The 23,770-nt window shown below is 63.8% G+C and overlaps 8 protein-coding genes across 8 annotated transcripts; 4 read left to right on the top strand and 4 right to left on the bottom strand.

Moving 5' to 3' along the window:
* The first annotated feature begins 320 nt into the window (after positions 1 to 320).
* UBE2C (ubiquitin conjugating enzyme E2 C) lies at positions 321 to 1,429 on the top strand. The gene is made up of 6 exons (XM_054173417.1): positions 321 to 421; positions 499 to 526; positions 683 to 769; positions 861 to 1,065; positions 1,187 to 1,246; positions 1,371 to 1,429. The coding sequence occupies exons 1-6, from the start codon at positions 321 to 323 to the stop codon at positions 1,427 to 1,429; spliced, it is 540 nt and encodes a 179-aa protein (XP_054029392.1).
* Positions 1,430 to 1,826: 397 nt separating this feature from the next.
* LOC104301466 (regulator of G-protein signaling 9-binding protein-like) lies at positions 1,827 to 2,557 on the bottom strand. Its single transcript, XM_054173495.1, has 2 exons — positions 2,318 to 2,557; positions 1,827 to 2,236 (listed from the first exon to the last, which is right to left on the bottom strand). Exons 1-2 carry the CDS (start codon positions 2,508 to 2,510, stop codon positions 1,827 to 1,829), a joined length of 603 nt encoding a protein of 200 aa, XP_054029470.1. The 5' UTR covers positions 2,511 to 2,557.
* Positions 2,558 to 3,178: 621 nt separating this feature from the next.
* On the bottom strand, positions 3,179 to 4,252 carry TNNC2 (troponin C2, fast skeletal type; the record flags this gene model as incomplete). Its single annotated transcript, XM_009901847.2, has 5 exons — positions 3,179 to 3,415; positions 3,501 to 3,637; positions 3,724 to 3,838; positions 3,926 to 4,069; positions 4,189 to 4,252. Coding segments are annotated over 5 exons (492 nt in total), but the record flags the coding sequence as incomplete, so codon positions are not given.
* A 2,283-nt stretch (positions 4,253 to 6,535) lies between these two features.
* On the top strand, positions 6,536 to 8,584 carry SNX21 (sorting nexin family member 21). Its single transcript, XM_054173418.1, is given in 3 exon segments — positions 6,536 to 6,950; positions 7,025 to 7,230; positions 7,526 to 8,584. Coding segments are annotated over 3 exon segments (1,170 nt in total). The 5' UTR covers positions 6,536 to 6,658; the 3' UTR covers positions 8,198 to 8,584.
* Positions 8,585 to 8,660: 76 nt separating this feature from the next.
* On the bottom strand, positions 8,661 to 11,201 carry ACOT8 (acyl-CoA thioesterase 8). The gene is made up of 6 exons (XM_054173416.1): positions 11,069 to 11,201; positions 10,846 to 10,982; positions 10,233 to 10,458; positions 9,826 to 9,983; positions 9,313 to 9,504; positions 8,661 to 9,212 (listed from the first exon to the last, which is right to left on the bottom strand). The coding sequence occupies exons 1-6, from the start codon at positions 11,161 to 11,163 to the stop codon at positions 9,094 to 9,096; spliced, it is 927 nt and encodes a 308-aa protein (XP_054029391.1). The 5' UTR covers positions 11,164 to 11,201; the 3' UTR covers positions 8,661 to 9,093.
* Positions 11,202 to 12,152: 951 nt separating this feature from the next.
* Positions 12,153 to 13,009, top strand: LOC104301470 (zinc finger SWIM domain-containing protein 1). Its single transcript, XM_054173360.1, is given in 5 exon segments — positions 12,153 to 12,434; positions 12,526 to 12,779; positions 12,781 to 12,817; positions 12,819 to 12,864; positions 12,867 to 13,009. Coding segments are annotated over 5 exon segments (762 nt in total).
* A 2,127-nt stretch (positions 13,010 to 15,136) lies between these two features.
* NEURL2 (neuralized E3 ubiquitin protein ligase 2) lies at positions 15,137 to 18,298 on the bottom strand. Its single transcript, XM_054173588.1, has 2 exons — positions 17,608 to 18,298; positions 15,137 to 15,482 (listed from the first exon to the last, which is right to left on the bottom strand). The coding sequence occupies exons 1-2, from the start codon at positions 18,296 to 18,298 to the stop codon at positions 15,367 to 15,369; spliced, it is 807 nt and encodes a 268-aa protein (XP_054029563.1). The 3' UTR covers positions 15,137 to 15,366.
* Positions 18,299 to 19,086: 788 nt separating this feature from the next.
* Positions 19,087 to 23,632, top strand: CTSA (cathepsin A). Its single transcript, XM_054173693.1, has 15 exons — positions 19,087 to 19,194; positions 19,574 to 19,737; positions 19,866 to 19,977; positions 20,091 to 20,141; positions 20,383 to 20,469; positions 20,573 to 20,728; positions 21,008 to 21,099; positions 21,407 to 21,491; positions 21,629 to 21,720; positions 21,934 to 22,012; positions 22,155 to 22,303; positions 22,377 to 22,452; positions 22,552 to 22,641; positions 22,745 to 22,846; positions 23,017 to 23,632. Exons 2-15 carry the CDS (start codon positions 19,574 to 19,576, stop codon positions 23,098 to 23,100), a joined length of 1,419 nt encoding a protein of 472 aa, XP_054029668.1. The 5' UTR covers positions 19,087 to 19,194; the 3' UTR covers positions 23,101 to 23,632.
* Positions 23,633 to 23,770: the final 138 nt, after the last annotated feature.

The raw sequence follows: 23,770 nt of genomic DNA, 5'->3' as shown, positions 1-23,770 counted from the left end.
CAGCAACAGCCACCGGGGCCAGGCCGGCAGACAGCCTCCCCCCGCCCCGTACGTCAGCGGCACCGGACCAGAGAGCGTCCGGGACAGCGGAGGGGCCGCAGAATTCTCTATACTGGGGCTCAGCCACCGATAGCCCCCTCCCCCCCCCCCGCCTTGCACCGTCGCTCCATACCGGGAAAGGCGCAGCGGGGACCGTCTCCCGCGTTCGAGCACAGCCTCGGTCGGAAGCAGAGGCCGGTGCGGCCCCGGCCGGGAGTGGTATCCGCGTCCAACGCCCGTGAAACGGCGGGCAGCTGCAAAGGCATTGCCCCGGAACCGTCATGGCCTCGCAGAACGCCGACCCCGCCGCCGTGCCCAGCGCGGCTGCCCGCAAAGCCACTGAGGCGGGTGCCACCGCCGCCCGGGGCTCGGTGGGGAAGAGGTGAGCCAGGACCGGGGCCAGGGCTGGGGTTGCCCCGCCGAACTGGAGCGGTAAAATAACGTGTATTTCTCCCGCAGGCTGCAGCAGGAGCTGATGGCGCTGATGGTAAGATCCTGGGGCCGGGGCGGTGCGGGAGGGTGGGGCGGGCCCCGGCATGGGGGGGGGTCCCGAGTTGTTGCGGGAGTTCCCGAGGGCCAAACAGTGCAGGGAAGGTTGGTTGGGGCCGGGGGTCCCGGGCCGCCCTGACCACTGTCCCCGCAGATGTCCGGTGACAAAGGCATCTCTGCCTTCCCCGAGTCCGACAACCTCTTCAAGTGGATTGGGACCATCGACGGTGCTGCCGGCACGGTGAGCGGGCGGGACCCACTTCTCCCCCACCCGTCCCCAGTCGGGGTTGTCCAGCCGGGGCCATGCTCCCTGATACAACCCCTGTCCCCAGGCCTACGAGGAGCTCCGGTACAAGCTGTCGCTGGAGTTCCCCAGCGGGTACCCCTACACTGCCCCCACTGTGCGCTTCCTGACCCCCTGCTACCACCCCAACGTGGACACCCAGGGTAACATCTGCCTCGACATCCTCAAGGACAAGTGGTCAGCGCTCTATGATGTCCGCACCATCCTGCTCTCCATCCAGAGCCTGCTGGCAGGTGGGTCCCAGGGCTACGCTGCACCTGGGGGGAAGGGGGACAGTGGGGGTTCTCCCAGCATAGCAGTGGGGGTCTTTGGGATCCAAGCCACCCCACTATTAACCCATCCCTTGTCCCCCAGAGCCAAATATCGAGAGCCCCTTGAACACACACGCTGCTGAACTCTGGAAGAACCAAACCGGTGAGTGCCAGGGCAGCTGCCCCTTCCACTCTCCCTTGAGGTGGGCAGCAGCACAGCCCCCAACCCTGCTGTGTCCTGCAGCTGCCCCAGGAGCCTCAGCCTCATGTTCCACCTCTCTCCTCAGCCTACAAGAAGTACGTGCGGGAGACATATGCCAAGCAGGCCAAGAGCCAGGAAACCTGACCCCGTGCCACCTCTGCCCATTCCCCTCCAGCTGCTCCCCGCCTGGCTCTCTGTATCATAGGCTGTTATTAAGTTAATTTGGCACTTTGTGCCACGGTTAATGTATAAATAAATGCACATTTATAATTTTTCTTTGGATGATTTCATTGGAGCTTGAGTAGCCACAGGCACCTTCTTGCCCTGAGGTCCTGTTGCCCCTCCTGAGAGGGCAGCAGAAGAGGGACATGCCCCAGCATTTATTAGTACTGGGGAGTGCCCAGGGCTCATCACCTTCCCTCCATAGGGTGGGGGCAGCTCCTAGCATCATCCACTCAAGGAGGGGTCTGAGGGGCTGCACAGGGCCCTGTCTCCTGCTCCATGCTTCTTGAGCAGGTACAGGGCTGCCAGCACTGTCACCTCAGAGGACTCTGCAGTGGTGCCCAGTGTGAGCCTCCCCCTGAGCCACCCCAGCCATGCTGCTGCTTGGCCCCTCTGGTTGTGTGGCCTCCACTGTCCAGAGTGGGATGTTGACTCTGCTCTCCATCTCCACCAGTATGGCCCTCACCTCCTCCACCTCCTCCTCCAGGCTCAGGGCAGTGGGGGGCTGTGTGGGGCCCCCACCTCGCCGCCCCCCCAGCCCTGTGTGCAGTGGGGCTGTGCCATCCCTCTGTCCGGAGAAGAGCTGGCAGAGGTGGTGGGCTCGGCGCAGGTCCTGCAGGAAGTGCTCCAGCGCAGAGAGGAAGAGCACCCAGAGCTGCTCCAGCTCCTGCCGCTCCTCAGAGCCTGCCGCTGCCTGCTGCAGCCCTTCCAGCAGCGTGTGCCGGAGCCCTGCGGGACCAGGACACTGAGCCTCAGGACACCCCCTCAGCCCCGGGGCGGGTGCAGGGGGTACAGCATCCCCCTCCTTACCGGTGATGAGCTCTCGGGCTTCTGCGCTCCTCCTGCCCCGCTCCTCACGCAGCCCGAGGCTGTCGCTGCTGCCCCCAAGCTGCAGCACCAGCAGCCGGTGCCCAGCCGTGGCTTTGCAGAGGGCAGCCTGGGCTGCTGCACATCGACCTGCTGTCCCCCGTGCGCGGCACGCCTCCCTTTGCCCTGGGGCCATTGTGCCCCTTGAGGACAGAGCAGGGTCAAGCCCTTCCGTGCTGGTCCCTGGCTTTCTGTGGTGCTCAGTAGCCCTGTGCCCCAGTGCTGCGCTGCAGGGATGTGCCAGGCTCCAAGCTGTGTCCCACACAGTGCTGATCTCCACCTCTGCTGGGCTCTTCTGGGAGGAGCTGGTCTCTGGGGAGCAGTGATGCTTGCTGGGCTGGCACAGGCTCTCCAGACAGAGAGGTTCCAGCAGTGCCTTGAGCCTGCAGGGTCAAGCCCCACAGGGAGGCTGCTTCTCCTCCCCCAGCATAACAGCCAGTTCCTCTGTGACCATCTCTGTGGGACAACAGGGGTCCTGCTGTGGGGCAGATGTCAGTGGATTCCCTGTGGCCCCACAGCCCTGCTTCAAAGTAGGCAGGAGCAACTCCCCAGGGCATCCAGGCCTCTGCTGTGACTCTTTGGGCCAGGGCCAGCGTGTCAGTGGGCTGCTCCACATGGAAAATCTGAGTCAGTACTGGCACCTGCCCAGCAGCCCGTGGGAACTACAGCCACAGGGTGAGTACAGCCAGCACGTGGCACCCACCCAGATATGACACCCTCCATCGGGGGTGGGGCACAGTGTCATGGTCCTCTCCCCACACGAACCCAGAGAAGTTCTGCACTAGCAACTCAAGCTTTTCCCCTTTTATTGAGGCTCAGGCTGAAACCACGTGCGATGGACCAGGGGAAAAGCTTGGCCAACAGCGGCAGGACAAGACCAGAGCCCTGGCACGGGGCAGGGTCTCAGCCAGCACGGCTGGGCAGGGCCGGATGCTGCAGAGCTGCTTCTCCCCGGGCGGTGGTGGAGCAGGGCTGGATGCAGCAGCCGGCCCGAGGAATGTCTGGTCGCTTACTGCACACCCTCCATCATCTTCAGGAACTCTGTAATACGGAGAGCAGCACCCTCAGCACACAGCTCTGCCCCCGGGCTGCGCAGCGTGGGTGCCGGGCTGGGCGCGTTGCTCACCATCAAAGTCGATCCGGCCGTCGTTGTTCTTGTCCGAGTCCTTCATCATGTCCTCTATGTCCTCATCGGTGACAGGCTCCCCAGTGGCCCTCAGGATCTCACCCAGCTCTTCGATGTCGATGAACCCATCCGCATTCCTGAAGGAGGCTCAGGCCAGCATGCAGCCCCTGCTCACCCCCGTGGGCAGGGTGGGCAAGACGGGCAGCTGGCACCCCCCACTCACCGGTCGAAGATGCGGAAGCAGTTGGCCAGCTCCTCCTCAGACTTGCCTTTTGCATCCTCTTTCATCTGGCGCACCATCATCACCAGGAACTCCTCGAAGTCGATGGTGCCGCTGCCTGCGGGGAGGAGGCCAAGCACAGGTCAGGCTGCTCGCCTGGCGCCCACCACCCCGTGCCCAACACCCGCTACCAAGAGCTGCTCACCATCCTCATCCACCTCCTCTATGATGGCATCCAGCTCCTCCTTGGTGGGGTTCTGGCCCAGCATCCTCATCACCGTCCCCAGCTCCTTGGTGCTGATGTCACCGCCGCCATCCGCATCGAACATGTCAAAGGCGGCCTTGAACTCTGCGGGGAAGGGGGAAGGGGTCAGAGCTGGATAGCTCTTGGGCTGAGGCCATGGCAGTGAGACAGAGCCCGATGCCTCAGCCAGATCTGTCCCCTCTGCCCACTGCCACCAAGCTCACCAGCAATCATTTCCTCGCTGAGGAAGGCACGGGCTTCAGCCTGCTGATCAGTCTGCAAGGCAAGGGAGCAGGGTCACCATGGCCACCACATCGTGCCAGGGAGCCCCTCTCACATTGCAGGGCTGCAGGGAGAGCCCCCTGCCCAGCTGGAGGGCGATGCCATGCCAAGGTGAGTGGCAGCCTCCAGCCATTTCCACAGCTCCAGTGTCCACTTTGAGGGTGGTGGGCTGCAGGAGGCTGCCCGCCCAGGGCTTCCCACCAGCCAGGGCCATAATCCCCATGTACTGCCTTGGCACGCCAGGCATGCAGCACTATTTTTGTGATCTCCTCAGCTCCCCTTATAGGGACCAGTGGGGCCACAGCCACCAGCAAGCACCTGTCAGCCCTGATCGAGTTTCTCCTGGAGGCACAGGCCAGGCACAGCCGCAACACCATGTCCCATGACCCAGCACTCTGCTTTCTGCCACCCCCTGCCCAAGCTCCAGCCGGGGCTGAGCCAGTGTCCATGGGCACCTGCACCCCTTGCACGGCCGCGCAGTCCCCCCTGGGGCACATCCCTTGGGGACCCTGTACCACCCCAACACCTCCCTGCCTTCACCCACCACAATCAGCCCATCCCTGGTGGCTGTCTCCCCACTGCTACCCACGGAGGCAGCTCAGCAGCCCGGATTCCCACTTTGCCAGGTCTCGCCCTGGCATGCAGCATGCAGAGGCTCTTACCATTGAGGGCATTTTTTTGGCTGTCTTCAGGGAGTCACCACCTCCAGCAGAAAAAAAACACCCAGAAGCTTGCTAGTGCCCCTGGCACCCCAATTTGTACTGTGCTCCCTGTGTGGCGTGGCCGCAGCCGCTGACCCCCTGTCCCCAGCAGCCTATCAGCTCCGTGGTGGCAATCCGGCCCTGCTCATTGGCAAGGGGCACGTTTTACCTAATTTAGCCAAAGCGCTATTGGCCAAGGGCTGGGGATTAAAAGTGGGTCTGAGGCTGAGATGGAAATTCAAGCCCTGCAGGGAGGGGCCCCAGAGCCTTGGGAGGAAGGTGGCTCTGCCCCTCTGCACCAGCCCCCCCCAGCCCGGGACAGCTCAGCAAGGAGAGGGTTAAAAATAGCCCCTGAGCCACCAGCATCACCCAGAGCAGGGGTCCAGAGCTATTCCTGAGCTCTCTGGCTTGAGGCAAGAAACCCCTGAGGTGTGGAGCAGGGTCCTCGGAGCCCTTGGCACCTGGGTCCGGAAAAGTCTTTTCGTGCTCCCAGGCGAGTGGGAATCACGCACGGCTGCCTCCTCGAAGGCTCTGCCCTCTCACACCACAGCCCCTGCCAGCCACCTTTGCCAGGGCTTGGCTGGGGCTAGTGGCTTTGGGGACACACTGGCCAAGTGGACCATGCCCTGTGGTGCTCTGAGGTGGTGTCAGGGGCAGTCAGGGCAGCAGCAGGCTCAGGCTGATGGTGCCCGGTCCCACAAGGTCCCAGCAATGGGGACATCCAGAAGGTTCCAGAGCTCCTGCTTTTACCAGGACCCCAGTTCCTAGGTGGGAGCTTGAGATGGAACCAGCACAGTTCCCTGTGTGTCCTGCTTTGCCCAGCAGGCAGGTGGGGAGGGTCAGGGTCCCTGCCGGCACTGGATGCAGAAGCCCTCTCTGAATTGCCCCTGCCTGAGCCCAGCAGGGTGCAGGGTGATGGAGTGGGGCGTAGTGGGTGAGCAGGGCAGAGCGATGGCAGCAGCTGGGCTGTTCCTCGATATTAATAGACATTCCCAAGAAAGCACTGAGGAGGCCGTGGGTGCGGTGCTAAAAAAGGCTGGGCGAGGGCTGGGGCTCAGCTCAATGGCACAGGGTGCATGGCGAGGGCACCCAGGGCGAGGGCAGCTAGGGCAACAGTGGCTGGGTGCCAGGGTAGTCCAGAGGGCATCCTATGGTGGCTGCAGCACAGTGGGATTGGGAGCCTGGGTTTGGGCTACCACTGATTGGGAGTGCCAGGATGTGGGAATCTGGTGTATCAGGACCCTGCAGTGCCAGGCACCGGGGTGTTGGGCTCCTGTGGCCCCAGACGAGGCCACCGGGGGCCGTGCCACGACATGCTGGGCAGCGGACAATAGGAGCGCCGACGGGGTGAGGTCGGGCAGAGGCTGGCAGCGCTGGGCTGACCCGTGCCGGGCCGCGCTGATCCCGGCTGTGCCGGCCCCGCCGCCGCGATCCGGGTTCCCGGCGGGGGCGGAGCCGCGCAGGGAGGATCCCGGGACGAGCCGCGGCGGAGCGGCCATCGCTCGGCACCGCCCGGGCCAGCGCGGCACGGGCCGGGCCGGCAGCGCCCGCAACAGGGACGCGGCTGCACCGGGCCGGGGCTGGGGACAAAGCGGGTACCGGGGCTGCACCGGAACCGGCTGTCCCGGCCCCGCCGTGGTGAGCAGCCCCCGGCCCCTGTCCGTCCCCCCGCGGCGGGGTGCCCGGTGCTGAGCGCGGCGGGACCGGCAGGATGGCTGCGCGCATCCTGCACCGGTTGCGGCACGCGCTGTCCGGGGAAGGCTCCCGGGAGCAGCGGGCACACGGCAGCTGCGAGGCCGAGGACTTCCCGGAGAGCTCGGAGCTGGAGGACGACACGGAGGGGCTGTCGACGCGCCTCAGCGGCACCCTGAGCTTCACCAGCCAGGAGGAGGAGGAAGAGGAGGAGGAAGAAGAGGAGGAGGAGGGTGCCGGAGAGGAGCTGGTGGAGCCGCCGCAGCCGACCGAGGCGGCAGCGGGTGCAGAGGACGGAGGCAGGTGCCGGGGTCAGGGTGCTGGGGAGGCCTCGCTCCCCGCCGGGAGTGGCCCGAGCGGTGTGGTGGGGCCCAGCTGCCCACAGACGCCGGGGTGTGGGTCTTGCCCACGGGCTGACTCCCGTGTCCCGGTGCAGAGTGGGGCCCCGCAGCGCAGCGTCCCGGCGGCAGCCTTCTGACACGGCAGCTGCAGGAGCTCTGGAGGAGGTCCCGGGGCAGCCTGGCACCGCAGAGGCTTCTCTTTGAGGTCACCAGTGCCAGCGTGGTCAGCGAGCGCTCCTCCAAGTACGTGGTGAGTGAGCCCAGCAGGGCTGGGCACGGGCTGGGCGAGGGGTGGGCACGGGTCCCACTCCTTCCCTGGGCAGGGGTCCCACGGGGCTGGTGCTTATTTCTCTCTCTTTCCCCGTGCTTCTCGGATGGTGTTGGCGGCTCAGATGAGCCTCAGGTAACTATCCCCAACTGGGTGCCGCGGGGGCTCCGCCTGCTCCCTCCTGCCTGGGCAAACGCCGCCGCAGCTGCACCCCCGGCTCTGGCCGGCTGCTCCCGCGGCACCGCCCTGACGCCTGGCTCCCCCCCTTCCCCCGCAGCTCTACACCATCTACCTGATCCGCTCCGGCCAGTTCGACAAGGCCCCCGCTGCCATCGCCCGGCGCTACTCGGACTTCGAGCGGCTGAACCGCCGCCTGCGCTGCCGCTTCGGCTGCGACATGGCCGACGTCGCCTTCCCCAGGAAGAGGCTGCGCCGCAACTTCACCGCCGAGACCATCGCCAAGCGCAGCCGAGCCTTCGAGCAGTTCCTGTCCCACCTGCACTCCATCGCCGAGATCCGCCGCTCCCCCGAGTTCCTCGAGTTCTTCTTCCTGCAGGACCTGCGTGCCGCGCAGCGCCTGACCTGTACCGGCATGTACCGCGAGGCCCTGGCCACCTGGGCCAACGCCTACCGGCTGCAGGACCGGCTGGGGGTCTGCGGCTCCGGCCGGTTCCTCCTGACGCTGGCCGGGCTGGCCGTGTGCCACCAGGAGCTGGACCAGCTTGGGGAGGCGCACAGCTGCTGCGAGCAGGCGCTGCAGCTGCTGGAGGCCCAGGGCAGCCACCCGCTGCTGGGGCCCTTTCTACAGGCCCACATCCACCTTGCCTGGAAGGTGGGCAAGGACAAGCGGCGCTCGGAGGCACGGCTGCAGGACCTGCGGGAGGCTGGACCCCCGCTGCAGCAGCAGCCCACCCTGAAGGAGTGCCTGATCAAGGAGCCACTGGACTGAGCATCCCACCACCACACCAGTGCTCGTGGTGGTGTGAAGGCAGGGGCCACACCAGGGTCATGCCCAGGGAGCTGCAAGGGTGATGCCGTGGGAGGGGATGGGGCACCAGAGCCCCTGCTCTGGGAGCTGATGTGAAAATGCACTTTCTCTGTGGTTAGTCCGTGCCACAGGGCCAGGCGCTCACGAGGGCTCACCTGGCACTGCCAGGAGCCAGCTGAGCCTCTGCAGGGTGCTTCTGGAGCAGACAGGACTTGAGCTGGGATATACTGGCATTGTGTGAGGGAACGGGAAGGCTTCTGACAGGGGCTGGTGCTCTTGCCAGGAACTTCCCATAAAACTTACATAATAAAAGGACTTTATTCAATAAAGTCTTGGTGGGAAGAAGGCATCTGCCATGTCTGTTCCACTTCACTTCCCCCAGGGCACCCTCAGCAGGGTCCCCCCCCCAGCTAAGCTAGGAGCTGCCTCATCCATTTTACCAAAGCTCTTGGAGCCTGTCCTGCAGCAGGAGGCTGAGGACAAGCAGAAGCAGTGACTGATCCAAGTGCCAGGGCAGGAAGAGGGCAGCAGAAGTGAGAAGGGGAAGCCACATGTGACACAGTGGCACTTTCCCTGCTGCGGGGGCAGAGCCAGCCCTGGTGCTGCTGGCTGCACCTGCTCTCAGGTGAGTGCTGTCAGGGGACAAATTCCAGGGCACAGGGCCTGGCTGGTGATTTGATGGCTTTATTTAAGGCAGGAGAAGGGTGGCTGATGGTAGTGTGCAGTTACATGTTGTGCAGCTGGCAGTTTGTCACAGCAGATGCCTCTGCCACCAGCACTCCTGCCTCGTCCACACCTGCTTGGGTGCTGAGGTCGCTCCCTTGGTGTGCCCAGGCCGCAGCTCAGAGATTCCTCAGCTAGAGATTGCTCTTCATTTGCCTTGGCTCCACCCTGATGACTCCCTCCTGCACACAGGTGACAGCCAGGACCCCATCCCTGCGCCACAGCCGTCCCTGCACCAGTGCCCGGGCCCCACCTGCAAAGAGGCTCCGTCAGACTGCGGCCTTTGCCACCCCTGGGACAGGCAGAGCTGGCCTTTGCTGTACGGGACTCCGGGGCATGTGGTGAGTACTCACCAGCCCAGGGGCTCTCACACTCATACAGCATCCAGTGGTCTGATTGGAAGGGTGAATGGAACCACATGGAATGGTCAAGGGACACCATGAACTTGGTGCGGTACTGCCGGTGCGGGAGCAGCGCGGTGCCCAGGAAGGCGTAGTCGGAGATGTAAGCAGCCACGCAGCAGTGCACCTTCATATCGGTCTCTCCTGCAAAGAACCCGCACTGCCTATCCCCGTGGGCTGGCTGTGGGACAAGCCTCTGGCACCAGGTAAAGCTGGGTCAGCTGCACCAAGGTGCTCTTTCAGCCCCACTCCCCTGGCCATGCCCCCTGGGGAATGCCCACCGTGGCTGAACACAGTACATGGGCGTCACTTCACGCTCCAGCACCCACGTCTGTGCTTCAGCTTCAGAATCCCTTGGCCTCTCTGCCGGCCTGGGTGCAGGCAAGCTACAAACTGCAGCCTTCTCATCCCGCTCCGTCATGAGCCCAAGCCTGTGTGCCCACCTATGGGGGCAGCTGCACCCACCTATGTGCCCTCGTGCTCGCACCCAGAGGAGCTGCTTCGGCTCCTGTGCCTCCAGGCAGAATTTATCTGGTGGGTTGATGGGTTTGATCTCGATTGGCACATCCTCTGCTTGGATCTTGTGGAGGTGTTTCCTGTATTTCTCTGCCAGTTTAGGATCCCTGTAGACCAACACAAAGGTTAACGCCATGCAGGCCAAGGGCACGTCCTGCTGGCAACAGCTTTAGAGTGGGGAGCCAGTGCCACACTGAGGGGCCTGTTCTGTGCCAGGCACAGGTCCTTCCCTGTCCTGTTTTCTGCTCCTGTTCAAGCCCTATCTGAGGTCTCCTCAGGCAGTCATCCTGCTCCCTGTGCCTCCTTAAGCCCCTGCCACAGAGGGTGTCCCCAGCGTGCACTTTGACCCCACTCACTCCAGGAACTTTTTGATGAGCTCCTCTTGCGTCAGCAGATCCTCAGGGGGTGGCACAGAAGGCATGGTGAACTGGTGCTGCACTGGGCTCTCCTCGGGGAGCTGGAAGGAGGCCTGGCAGGTGAAGATTGCCTTCCCATGCTGGATGGCATTTATGGAACGAACAGAGAAGCTCCTTCCTGTACGGGTCCGTTCCACCTGGTACAGCACCGGCACCTCAGGGTCCCCTGGCACAGTGGAGGGACATTCTGCTGTTGGGCAACCGCGCACCACAGAGGGGACCTGATCTACAGAGGCTGAGCACTGGGGCCAGAGGGGCTGAGGTGGCAGTGCCATCCACACACCCTTTCTGCTGTGCTGGAGCCAGGATGGTGGCACCTCCTCACCCACGGGGCTCAACCCCAGCTCCCCAATCCCTCTGCTACTGAATTCGGTGCCTGGCACCAGTCCCACCATAACCCACCATCTCCCCGACCCCCCTGCACCTCGTCCCTCACCCCACAGCCACCTCTCAGCCCCGGGCATCCCCCGACTCTGGCATCAGCCCCTCTATCTTTGACCTGCCTGTCCCACTGCGCGGCCCTGATCCCCCCGGTTCCCCGGTGTCCGCCCACCTGCCCGCACAAAGTAGCAGTGCAGCGAGTGGACCTGCTCCTCGGGTCTCACGGTGCGGGCGGCCGCCACCAGCGCCTGCCCCGCGATCTGCCCGCCGAACAAGCGCTGCGTGGCGGGTACCCAGTGGTGCCGGCCCCTGTTGGGGAGAGACGGGCGGCCGTGAAGGCAGCGACGGGGAGGGCGGCCTGGTCCCGGTGGCCCGGTGCCAACGGCCCCGCGCACCTAAAGAGATCGACATCCAGCCGCTCCAGGTTCAGCACGCTGGTGATCAGCACGCTCCGCAGGTCCCCGGACAGCGGCCGCTTGAGTCCCGACATTGCCACAGCGACCGGGCACAGGTGCCAGACACAACTGCAACATACGGAGCGCGAGGTACCGCCCATCGAGGGCGGGGCCTGACGGATGATTGGACCTCAGAGCCGCCAGTCATATGGGCGGCGGCAGAAAGCTCTGGCCTGCTCGTCTCACCTCCTGCTAGCCGGCTCTGATTGGCTGTATGCAGAGCGTGCGCGGTACCTTAGCGGAAGCGGCGGCGCCGGTGGTGCTTCTGCTGTCGGTTCCTGTTTCGGGAGCTGCGGCGTCTGCATGGAGTGGTTCTGTGCCTACGAGCTGGCTGAAGTGTGGGATTAGCCCGGAGCTCCGCGGCCCGGACACGGGGCAGCCTGGAGCTCACCCGCCGCACGCCGGATTTCCGGGCCCTTCGTCCAGCGGCCAGCCCCGAGCGGCCTCGGTTGCCCGGAGTGTGCCCACCGCCTCCAGGCTCCGAACGGGGGGGTTTGGAAGCAGCGCGGGCGGTGAGAGGCCCCGCTGCTGGCTCCCCAGGTTCCTGCCGGGCCGCAAGCGTACCGGGGCTGCGGGGAGGAAGCCGTGGTGTGCAGCAGCCCCTTTGGGGCACAGCGGGCGGCAAGGGCGGAGAGAGCCCGGTCCTTCAGAGTGGCGCTGGCCGCTCTCCCGCTGCAGTACAGAGGGCGGGAGTCGGAGGAAGGTGGCTTCGCCGATGTGTAACGGCGGCACCGAGGAGATGTGTGACGGCGGAGGGAAGCTCCTAGCAGTCCTCGGCCCTCGTCCTGGAAGGCTGCTCCATAGCCGTGGCGAGAGCGCCCGGCCAGCAGGGGGCGATGTCCTGCGCCTGATTGGCGTTCCCGGGGCGGAGGAGCGTGCCGCGATCAGCTCCCGCGGAACCGAGCGGGGCCGGGCCGGCCGCTGCCTGCGCCATCGCCGGGAGCAGGCGTAGTGAGCCGCGCACCCTCTTGCCGGACGTCCTGACGCCAGAGCTTCCACCCCGGAGAGGGGATCTGGGTCACGCATGGGGGAAACAGCGGTGACCTGCAGATGGGCAGCTTTCAGCGCTGGGCTCTCCCTAGAGAGCTGCATCACCTCCTTAGCCCAGTACCACCAGCGCTGTGTTCCTAGGAGCCCTCCTGATGCCGTGACGTGCTCTGCTCCCCATCTCGATCACTGCTGCTCGGGCAGCCCCTCACATCCTGCCTGCCTTGGGTCTCGCCCCTCTGACACGCCAGGGTCAGCCATTGCAGAGCCCTGTTCAGGTGCTAGCAGCAGTAGCTGGTGTCAGCCTTTCTTAGTGGCTGTGAGAGTCTCGTGATGGTTCTCCAGAGTCCAAGGAGAACCACCTCTTGCCTCCTTGTAGCTCTTCAGTGTTAGCCTGAACACCCACCCCCCCATACTTCCCACTGGCTCTCTTCTGGAGTAAGCCTGGGAGCCCTCAGTCCTTATTAGATCTTTCAACTCATGCAGCTGAACTGGAGGTCACAAAACCTGGAGGGTGAAGCAAGGAAGAGATTAACTGAAGGGCTGAGAAACACATTAGGCAGTCTTTGAGTGAGATCTGCACAGAGCCTGCTTCCAGGCTGTGTCTGAGCAAGTTTGTGATGTTGCAGAAGTCTGTGCAGCTCAGAGACACCAGGAGGGACGCTCAGTGTACAGGTTCTTGAGGATGCCTACAGGGTGTTTGTTCTTGAAAGGCCTGGGCAGCTGTGCTTGCCACTTCAGCCAGGTCTTCTACTGACCTGTGGGCACATCCTGGCTGTGCTGAGTTCAGAGGGGAACACCCTGCAGCCAGAAAGTGCTCAGCTGGCAGTGGCAGGAGGGATGATGCCCAGCAGCCTGCATGACATGGTGCTGATGGCCTCTTGGAGAGCCTGAAGAACTCCTGGAACAAGTCTTTACATAAATCCTTGCTGGTGTCCTTGCTGCTGAGGTCATGCAGCTTCTCACCCACTGCAGCAAGGGGTTTGAGTGCAGGCAGAAGATCCTCTGGGAGCTGGCAGACAGCTGCATTGAGGTGAAGCTGGCTGCTCCGTGTGCCAGCCCTTGCGAGCAGCAGGTCTGTGGGAACTGCTTTGTCAGTCTGCTGCTCTCCCAGCTGCCACCTTTACTCCAGTCAAGCCTGTCACTCCCTCAAGGCTCGGCGTGGAAGGGGCAGCTGGGTTGGGATCTGCTGATCACGCTGGATGGGTCACCAGGAGCTGACCTGGCTAAGCGATGTGGCTGGGAGCCAGCCGCGGGGGGTGCGGTGTGGGAGGCGATGGTATGACAACTGTGATGAAATCTTTTGATCTGTGGCCAACGCCTGCAGGTCCTTGCAGCATCCAGCTGCGGTGTGTTGTGCAACACAGGCAATAAAGGGGCCTCGTCGTGCTGGGGAGTTTCGTCTGTCTCTGGACAGGACAATGGGGCCGGCGGGATCGGGCAGGGCTGGGGCCGGTGCTGCTTGGTGTGCCTGCCTCGTGGTGCTCTCTGGTCAGAGCAGTCAGGCTGCAGAGCCCGCGGGTGACGATCTCTGCTGCCAGCAGCTCGGCTGTAGGCTGCAGCAGAGGAGTTGTTTGTCTGGTTACAGCAGCTGCTTTCGATTCCTCAGAAAGGGGAACCCGCCCTCCTTGGTCAACAGCTCCAGCAGTGGGGGTCACAGCAAACAGAGCTGTGGTGAGGTGGAGAGCAAAGGCCTGAAGCTCATGGGGTGGGGGAGGGCAAACCCAGAAGAGCAAACAAGCTCCAGGCCTCGGGTGTTGCTCTCGGCCAGCTGAGCTCCTGTCCAACACCAGCAGCTACGATGCCTGCTGTGGTTGGGACGTGGCAGAGGGGTGCCAGAGCCCCAGCTTGTGGTGGCTCTGGCACTGTTGTTTTTTCCCCCTGATTGGTGCTTCCTCTGGTAACATTTTGGTTTCAGTCAAATTGCCTGTTGCAGGGGCAGGCCTGTGGCGTGGTTGGGGATTTCCTCTTGATCCTGAGTTTTGTAACATTACCTGATACTATCGAGTCTCTCTGACTAAATATAGCATCAGGTTTCCTAAAACACGGAGCTGGAAACCTGGAGCTACCTGTTTCACCCCTCAGCAGCGCTGCAGGCCTGCCAGCCTCCTCACCATCCTTCTCCCTAGCATGTGGACATGCCTCTGATTTTCGAGGAGCTCTTTCTTCCCCCTGCCACTCACTCTGCAGCTCCAGTCCTGCCTCCCCTCCCAACCTGGCACAGGCACTGCCAGAATGCCAGCTGCCATCCCCACCAGCCAGGGGGGGTGAGGGGCCTGGATGAAGGTCTGGTGCTGGCTGCTGGAGCTGGGGAGCGCGGAGGTCCCTCCCAACATCAGCAGCCTGCAGCAGGTCATCGCGACCAGCTCCATGGCCACAGGCATGTGCCCGAGCAGCTGTGGGTGTCCCTGCAGCACCCGCCCGGCCCCCTCCCCTGTGGAGTGCAGGAAATAACTCATCCCAGCTCTTGGGGTAAACATCTTTCCCAAGAGAGGAACAGTCTGGCTGGGATGGGCACCCAGCTGCAACTTATCCTCCTTGTACTGGGCCCTCCCCTGCTCCACCCAGCCCAGCCCTGCCCTCGCCCAGAGCCGAATGGGTGATCCCAGCTTTGTTCCAGGGCCGTGGACAGGCCCCAAGCGCAGCGGGGACGAGGGCCGTGCTCACAGCCTCCTGGCTAGGCTGTGTCCCTTGCTGGAGGGGGAGCTGCTCCCACCAGTGATCCCTGCAGCCCTGTGAGATGGCCTGATGGGGGAGGGGAGGAAAGCCCCCTTAGCGGGGGACTAAATCACCCAAAGCCGCAGCTTCCTCCTCTGGGCAGCACGCCAGCCCCCACAGCTGCCCGGTGCTGGCTTCACCCATTTGAGGACTGGCACTGGGCTTGTGGTGAAGCCTTGTGCCATGTGGTACCAATCCCACCAGCCCAGCTCCACCAGCACCTCAGCACCCAGGACCTCCTGCAGCAGGCAGTGCCCTATTGTGTGTCAGGCAGCAATCCCTGATTCCCCCATGCTCGTTTTCTGTCTGGCATCACTTTATTGCTCGCTCTGAGCCCTGTCACCAGCCCCACTGCACCCATCTGTGATGAGGGGAGTCCATCCCCTGCACTGCCCCTGCTCCTGCATCAGCCTGGTGGCAGCGTGTGGTGGGCCAGGGGACAGCCAGGGGACACAGCTCCTGCCCAGGCAGCTGGCCAGCTGCTACCGGGGGGCTGTTGGTACAGGGGTAGCCAGGGCAGAGTCCCCAACACCTCACTCATGTTTGCAGAAGCTCTTGAGTGGTGGTGGCAGGTCCAGGCCATCGATGGCTAGGCGGTGGATGATGTGCTTCTGGATGACCAAGCGGCAGAGGGTCTGCAGAGAGGGCACTGGAAGAGAGCAGAGGAGAGCTGAGCTGAGTGAGAGGTGTGGTGGAGACAGGCCCTGAGGTTCCCCAGTAGCAGCCTGGTTTGTGGCAGCTGTGGTGAGCTCAGCTGCGGCAAGAGCAGGCAGCATCCTGCCCTGGGCTCCAGCCAGCTGTGGGCAGAGCTGGTGCCAGGCTGGGCTGGCTAAGCTGGGAGCTCGAGGGCCCTGGGCAGCAAATCTCTTCCCGTTACTTGGAGAGGGTTGGGAGGGCAGCAGGGTGTCTGAGCTGCACATTACCACATCTGCTTTGGTTTTCTCTGGGGGCTGTCGTGCAGCTCCCCACTGTCTCACATGCCCACAATGTGCATTCCTCCAGCTCCCTTGATCTCCTTAGAGCTATGCAACTGTTTGGGATGCAGCTTTCACACCATCAAGTCCAGCCATTACTCCAGCACTGCCAAGTCACCACTGAACTATGTGCCTCAGCAACACATCTCCATGGCTTTGAAACTTCTCCAGGGACAGAGACTCCACCACTGGCCTGGGCAGCCTGAGCCAGGCCTTGACAATCTTTTGGGGCAAGAAATCTTTCCTTCTACCGCTGCCAGTGCCAGGGCTGTGCTGCCTGCAGAGACTGCTCCTGCCATGCCTTTGGGACAACCATCCCCTGGGCTGTTCCCATGGCTGCCCGTCTGGGCTCTGCCCGGATACCACTCTTGTGACACAGCCTGGTGGGATTCCTCCTGCTGGACCCCTGCATGCCTCAGCAGTGCTGGGGCAGTTAGCTGCTCTCCTTGGATTTTAAACAAAAGCTGACTCCAGCACAGTCTTTGGGCCTTGGTTCATCTGCTGCTGTCAAGATCATGGCTCCAGACAGCTCCTGACCTTGGGCTGTGGCCAGGCAGCTGGAGCACCGCTTATCTCTGCTTTGGCACAGGGCTGCGTCGTGCCGGCTGATGGGTGGCAGATGCCCTGTGGCTTTCTTGCCCCTTGCACCACATTGCTGGCAGCTCAGCTGCTCACTTCTGCTTTTCACTTCATCAGCTGGGAGCTGAACTGTGCCTGGTCTGAATCTGAGCCCTGCAGAAGCGCTGCAGAACCCAGGGCTGCCGGGGACTCGGTGAAGGGGAGGAAGCCAGATTGTGCCTCTGCAGCGGTGCCTGTGCCAGCTCTTGGGGACCCACAGCCAGAGGTATGTGGTGTCAGCCCAAGTCCCTCCTCAGTGGTCAGGGATGGCAACAGGAGAGGACCTCTGAGGTGGCCAGTGTGCTCTGGCCAGTTCCCCCTCAGCCAGCTCTAGGCTAGGGGGCCTGCACACATTTCCTCCCACGTTTGGATAACCAGGCAGTGGGACAGGAGAATCCCAGATTCCAGCCCTGAGACAGGAGCTGTGCTTTGTGCCAGCTCCTGCCCGTGAGGGGCAGCCAGCACCCCGGTGGTCGCTCTCCTGTCTCACCTAATCCTCCACATCTGCTGTTCCAGTATGGTACTAATTAGCTCTCATTAGCCAGCCTTGGCCTTCCCATCCCACTGCAGCCAGATGAGGCATGCTGGGCATTGCCCAATCCCTGACAGCATCACAGGGAGTCTGCCCAGGGCACCCTGCAGCCGGGGCACGCGGCAGGCACAGGGGCACAGTGCATGTGCTGGGGTGGGTGGCAGGGTGCAGCCGGATGTTTTGATACCATGGCAGGAGGATGCCTATCTCTAGGTTGCCACGTGCCCATGGGCAAAGCTGGGCACAGCAAGGGTTCACCAGCTCCTCAGAAGCAGCTCTAGTGTTGGGTTCTGCTCAGGGGTGTCAGGCTGGCTAGGGCTGAGCACGGTGCTGGGGGGGCACAGCTCCATGGTACCGCAGCCACCAGCACGCCCACCCCCATCACACCGCTGAGGAAGGGTGACCAGGGTGGGCTCTGCCCCACCACTGTGGCTGGGAGCTGGTGTGGGGTGCAGCCCCACACGGCAGAGCTTTAGGGCAGCACCGCCTGGCAGGAGGGAGGTCTCACCTGCTCTCCGCAGGGCCCAGAGCCTCCCCTGTACCATCTGCCCCATGTACCTATGCCACGAGGCACTGCTGGGGACTACAGGGTGACCCACGGAAGCCCCAGCTCCCGGCCCATCCCCCCCGGAGCAGGGGCAGGTACCTACAGCCATACTCCACCGGGATGATCCGGACGCTCTTGGTGGAGGCGAAGACATCGACCACGGCGTAGAGTGGGCGTGCGGTGGGCAGGCGGCGGGCGCTGGGCCCCATGTCCTGCCCGTTGATGACGATGTGCATGTCGGCGGTGCCGTCGGGCTGCGGGGTGTACAGCACGCCGATACGGCTGCGCCGGGCCGTGGCCGGCAGCACGTTGGCCCTGTACAGCTCGTCCAGGATGTGGCTGTAGCGGCCGGGCCGGCTGCGCCCCACCAGCGCGTCCCGGGGGATCCGCACCTGCTCGATCAGCAGGAAGGGCTCCCAGGGCGAGCACCGTGCCGGTGCCGGTTCCGGCGCCTCCTCCCCCCCGTCCGGCGCCACGCGGTTGTGGCTGCGGGTGATGGCGAACACCCAGGTGTCACCCAGATTGACCAGGTCTGGCAGCGAGTACTCGGGCACCACCTCCAGGCTCTGGGGGTCGTGGGCCGTCAGCCCCACACGCAGGTGCCCGCACCAGCCCTTCTCCTTCTCCTCGATCTCCACCAGGAAGATCTGCCCCGGCGCCAGCGGCTCCTGGCTGAAGCAGAGCCCGTTGGCAAAGCTCTCCACTCGTGTGGCCCGCATGCGTGAGGCGTCCAGCTGGACATTGGCACCGTGGACTCGGTGGAAGCTGGTGGCGAGCCGGCACCGGGCAGCCATTGCTGCCGCCGCTATTTTTAACTGTCCCTATCACAGCTGCTGTGAGGAGGTGACGGTGACAGCCCCACTGGGCAGGGACGGCCCGGCTGACTTGCGGGGGGGGGTCCTAGTGCTACAAGACAAGGTGGGAGGGTACCCTGTGGCTGATGTGGCACAGCTGGGGCACAATTGGACCCCACTGGCACTCTACACAGTTCCCATCTGTGCCAAATGGCGCCTGGCAGTGCCTGGTGACACCCTGCCCATCTGTGCTCAGCAGTACCCAGCTGTGCAGCGTACCCAGTGGCACTCGGCAGTGTCCACTATGCCTGGCATTGCCTGCCTGTACCCGGTTGTGGCCTGTGGTGCCTGGCAATGCCCGGTGATAGATGGCAGTACCCAGCAGTGCCCATCCATGGCCAAGGCTGTGCCTTGTCGTGCCCAGTGGCCCCCAGAATTGCCCAGCTGTGCCTGGTAGCATCACCCAGTGCTTGTCTGTGCCCGGCTGTAGCCACCAGGGCACCACCGCTCTGCTGCCAGCTGCCACCATAGTGCCGGTCGCCATGGGCTCCTGCTCTACCAGCACTGGGATCCCGGGGGCAGAGAACCCCCCGGCCCAGGGATCCCCCGCACTGGGACCCCTGGGGACAGGGACCTTCAGCACCGGGACCCCTCTGGTGCCCCCCAGCTCCCGGCCCGCGAAGCCGCTCCCACGTGCGCGCGCGGGGCGCTGATTGGCCGCCCCGAGGGCCCGCCCTGGTCACGTGATCGCGCGGAGGTCATATGGGCTCGTGTCACGTGCCCCCCCCCGGATCAGCGCCGCCAGGAGCCGGGACCGCGGGGTCAGCGGGACGGGACCCCGGGGGCGGAACTGGACCGGGACCAGGGGGACCGGGAGGCACTGGGGCCAGCCTGGGGTATTGGGGTCAGCCGGGTGGAACGGCATCAGCGGCGGCACCAAGCCGGGACTAGAGGAGCATGAGGAAGTGGAGCAGTCCGGTACCGGGGGGGCAGGGCCGTGCCAGGGTCGGTGGGACGGGACGCGGAACTGGGCTGGCACCGGGAGTGCGCAAGGGACCGGGCCACTGGGACGGACCGGGCGAGACAGGCTCCGGGGAACAGAACGGGTTGGGAAGGTGGCACTGAGCGGGGACCGAGCAGCTGTGAGGGGTCGGGACCGTGAGAAGGACTGGTCTGAGGGACCGGGATGGGTCGGGTCCGTCTGGGTGCGGGGCACTGCTGGGGCCGCAGCCGCTCCCGGTCAGCAGCGCCCCAAGCCCCCACTCCTCCCTGCAGATGGGGCCGGTGCTGCCGTGGTTGCTACTGCTGCTGGTGGGTCTGGGTCGAGCTGCCCCCACGGGTCATGAGGTGACCTTCCTGCCCGGGCTGGCCAAGCAGCCTGCTTTCCGCCACTTCTCTGGCTACCTCTGTGCTGGGCCGGGCAAGCACCTGCACTACTGGTATGTGGGTTTGTACTGGCACTAGGCTGGTGCCAGGCTGTGCCCTGTACAGCCAGGGCAGCTACCAGGCTGTGCCTGAAGCAACCGAAGCAGGGTTTGGTCTTGCACTGATGGTGATGTGTCCACAGGTTTGTGGAAGCCCAGAGCAACCCCCAGAGCAGCCCTTTGGTGCTGTGGCTGAATGGGGGACCCGGCTGCAGCTCCATGGAGGGCTTCCTGAAGGAGCATGGTCCCTTCATGGTTAGTAGCCACAGCCATTCTGCAGCTGAGGGGCTGGCAGGCTGTGTGTCACAAGCTGCCTTGCTGGGACCAGCCTGATTGTGCCTGTGGGTCACCTCCTTCTGCTTCCCTAGATCCAACCTGATGGAGTCACGCTGAAGTACAACGACTATGCCTGGAACAAGGTATGGGTGTGAGTGCTGCTGGCCTCTGCGGCTGCGGGGAGAGGGTGGCCCCGAGCCAGCTCCTCTTGCCCAATTCGTGGTGTTGAGTCCTCCCACAGCCCCTGCCACTGCTGTCCTGCGGGGCAGGAATGTGGCCCTGCCAGCACAGCCCTGGGGCAGGCTGGGCACCCACGGGTGCCACCAGCAGCCCTCTGCCTGGCCCTGCCAAGAGGAGCAGCTCTGATCTCTGCTGTCCCTGCAGATCGCCAACATCCTCTACCTGGAGTCTCCTGCTGGCGTTGGCTTCTCGTACTCCGAGGACAAGAACTATGCCACAAATGACACAGAGGCAAGTGGCCTGGGCTGCCAGGGGGACCTGCCTCCTGCCCACCCCAGCCTGGGCACAGGGGGTCTGTCCTTGCTGCCTGACCCCTGTCCCCTCCTGCCTGCAGGTTGCTCACAACAACTACCTGGCACTGAAGGACTTCCTGCGGCTCTTCCCCGAGTACGCCAAGAACGATCTCTTCCTCACCGGGGAGAGCTATGGGGGCATCTACATCCCCACGCTGGCCGAGTGGGTGATGCAGGACCCCAGCCTCAACCTGAAGGTGCGTGGCTGGGCTCTGCAGCCGGCACGTGGGGCCCCCTCTGGGGCGTAGGGCAGGCCTGGCCCCTCAGCCTTTCATCTTCTCCTGGGGTGCTGGCAGCAGCTGCTGGTGGACGTGTCTGTCCCCGCTGCAGGCAACCAGGGGAGTGTCCTCTGGTGCCCCCGACCCTTCCTGTTCCCTCCATGGAGTAAACAGAAGCCACATCTGCTTCCTGCTGCTGCTGCAGCTGCCCTGCAGGGAGCTGGAGCACAACAGGGTTGTTTTCTTCTTGCCTCGCAGGGAATCGCTGTGGGAAACGGCCTCTCCTCCTACGAGATCAACGACAACTCCCTGGTTTACTTTGCCTATTACCATGGGCTGCTGGGCACCGAGTGAGTGGAGGGGGCAGTAGGATGGTGGCCACGGGGCTGATGGCTTGCCATCCCTGTGCCAGCAGGATGGAGCTGGCTGGGTCAGTGGTGTGCAGCATGGGAAGTTGTTGGCCTGATTGGGGCCAGCAGCCAGGCTGTGGGGGCGGCCTCTTGTCCTAGGCATCTCCCATGGGCACTTGTTCATGTGCTGTGCCAGGCACCAGGCCAGGGTGCTGCTGGGCAGGGAAGCTGCAGCCAAGGCCACTGGCTTTGTGTTGGAATTGCCACCTGGGCATCGTGGTCCAAGTCCCTTGGTCTCTGCCTGCAGGCTGTGGAGGGACTTGCAGGCGTTCTGCTGCTCCCAGGGAAAGTGCAACTTCCATGACAACTCCAACTTGAACTGCACCCTCAAGGTGAGGAAAACCAGACCCCCTGAGCACATGCCCAGCACCGGTGCCTGTGGGCAGCACCCACCCAGCTTGCTGTGGACAGGCCCACGGGTCCTTGAGCATCCTGCTAAGTCCCAAACCCTTCCTGTGGCTCACTGTAGATGCAGGAGATGATTCAGATCGTGGAGGAGTCTGGCCTCAACATCTATAACCTCTATGCCCCATGTGATGGTGGTGTCCCTGGGAGCATGAGGTGAGAGTGGCTCCACTGGAAAAGGAGTCTCCAGGCACTGGCTCACGTTGATTTGCCAGATCCCGGCTGGCAGAGGGATGTGGTGGGCTGTGCCAGGATGCCCTTAGACAGGTGGACCCTACCTGGGTGCTCTTGGAAGACTCCCCAGAGAGGGTGCTGAGCTCCTGTTCCTCCAGAGCATTCAGTCTGGCCCCATGCTCGTTCGGGCTGCAGGTACGAGGGCGACTGTCTCGTCACGCACGACTTGGGCAACTCCTTCATCCGGATGCCAATGAGGTTCTCCTGGCGGCAGGTGAGCCCAGGTGCCCGTGCCACCGGGCTGCAAGCATTCCCAGCCACAGCACAGTGATGCCAGCGGGCAAAGTGGGCAGAGAGCTGTTGGTGTGGGGCAGCACCGGGTGCTGCTGTGGCAGGGACTCCCTTTACTGTCTCAGAACCTGTTCCGGATGCCGGTAGCTCGGAAACGCGTCCGGATGGACCCACCCTGCACCAACTCCACTGCTCTCAGGGTGTATCTGAACTCTCCAGAGGTGAAGAAGGCTCTCCACATCTCCCCCGATGCCCCAGACTGGGATGTGTGCAGGTGAGAGAGCTGCAGGCGGGGAGGGATGGCCGTGGGCGGCAGCAGCCACCTGACGCCCACGCTTGCTCCGCAGCTTCGAGGTGAACCGCGGCTACAAGCGCCTCTACATGCAGATGAACGACCAGTACCTGAAGCTGCTGGGAGCCACGGTGAGTGCCGGGGAGAGCCCCCCGGGCCCTGGCACCGGCCGTGCCAGCCCGTCCGGGGCTGCTGCCCTGTGAAACGCTGACCCTCCTCCTGCTCTGCAGAAATACCGGATCCTGGTGTACAACGGCGACGTCGACATGGCCTGCAACTTCCTCGGCGATGAGTGGTTCGTGGACTCCCTCTGCCAGAAGGTAAATTGGGAGAGCAGGGCCTGGGCCGGGTCCGTCACCGGCTCCGGGCTGCGCAGCCGGCTGCGGCACTGCCTGGCACTGAGGGCGCTGCTGCCGGTCCCAGGTGCAGGTGGCTCGCCGGCCCTGGCTCTACAGTGAGCAAGGCGAGAACCAGATCGGGGGCTTTGTGAAGGAATTCACCAACATTGCCTTCCTCACCGTCAAGGTAGGGCTGGGGGGCCCTGGGGAAACGGGGCCGTGGCATGCAGATGCCAGACACCAGCACTGGGGGCACTGGGGCGGTGCTGGCTGAGCTGTGGTCAGTTGTTGGGGGGTGCTGAGAAGCTGTGGGCTGCTCAGGGCTGGCATCAACCTTCTGCTGCCCATTCCTCACAGGGAGCCGGCCACATGGTGCCCACGGACCGGCCGCTCGCCGCCTTCACCATGTTCAGCCGCTTCATTAAGAATGAGCCTTATTAGTGTCTGGGGGGCAGTGCCCGGCTGCCCTCACCACTGGCACCTCCTGCATCGCCCATCCTGGCTGTGCCTGGGCTCCCTGCACCGTTGAACGGGGTCACTGCTGCGGCTGGTGGAGCTGGCTGGGCTGGCCGGGAGGGGGGAGTCAGGACAGCTGGTGGTGGGTGAAGGCCAAGGGGTCTGGGGGCTCTGTCCTTGCTGGGTGAGGAGCTGTGCCCCTGCTGCAGCTACCTCCTCGCTTCTGAGTTCCTCTCACCCCCTCCCTGCCTGGGGGATGCTGTTGCTCCTCCTGATACGGGGGGACAGACACAGCACATCCCTACAGCCCTGGGCAGGCTCCAAGGCAGCCGCCTCTGCCAGGGAAAGCACAATTCACGTGGGGGCTGCTCCACAGGGGCTCTCTGCTCCCCTCCAACTCACTCCCACATCTGATCCCAGTGAAAGGAGGCTTTACCACGGAGATGATCCCACCACCCGCTCCCTGCCCAGGGCACACAGTGCTTCTGGGAACCGGCAATAAACTCTCTGAACAAGGTCTTCCTGCCCCTCATTGCCCAGCTCTTGGCACCCACTGTTCTGCTGCACTTTGCTCTCTGCATGACAAGGATCCTGCAGAAAATGAGTGCCAAAGTGGAGCCACTGCCCTCCTCTCTGCAGGGGAGCACTGAGGCCT

The sequence above is a fragment of the Dryobates pubescens genome, chromosome 26 (genome assembly GCF_014839835.1).
Source record: "Dryobates pubescens isolate bDryPub1 chromosome 26, bDryPub1.pri, whole genome shotgun sequence".
Classification (NCBI taxonomy): Eukaryota; Metazoa; Chordata; class Aves; order Piciformes; family Picidae; genus Dryobates; species Dryobates pubescens.
This window is presented reverse-complemented; position numbering and strand designations above follow the sequence as displayed.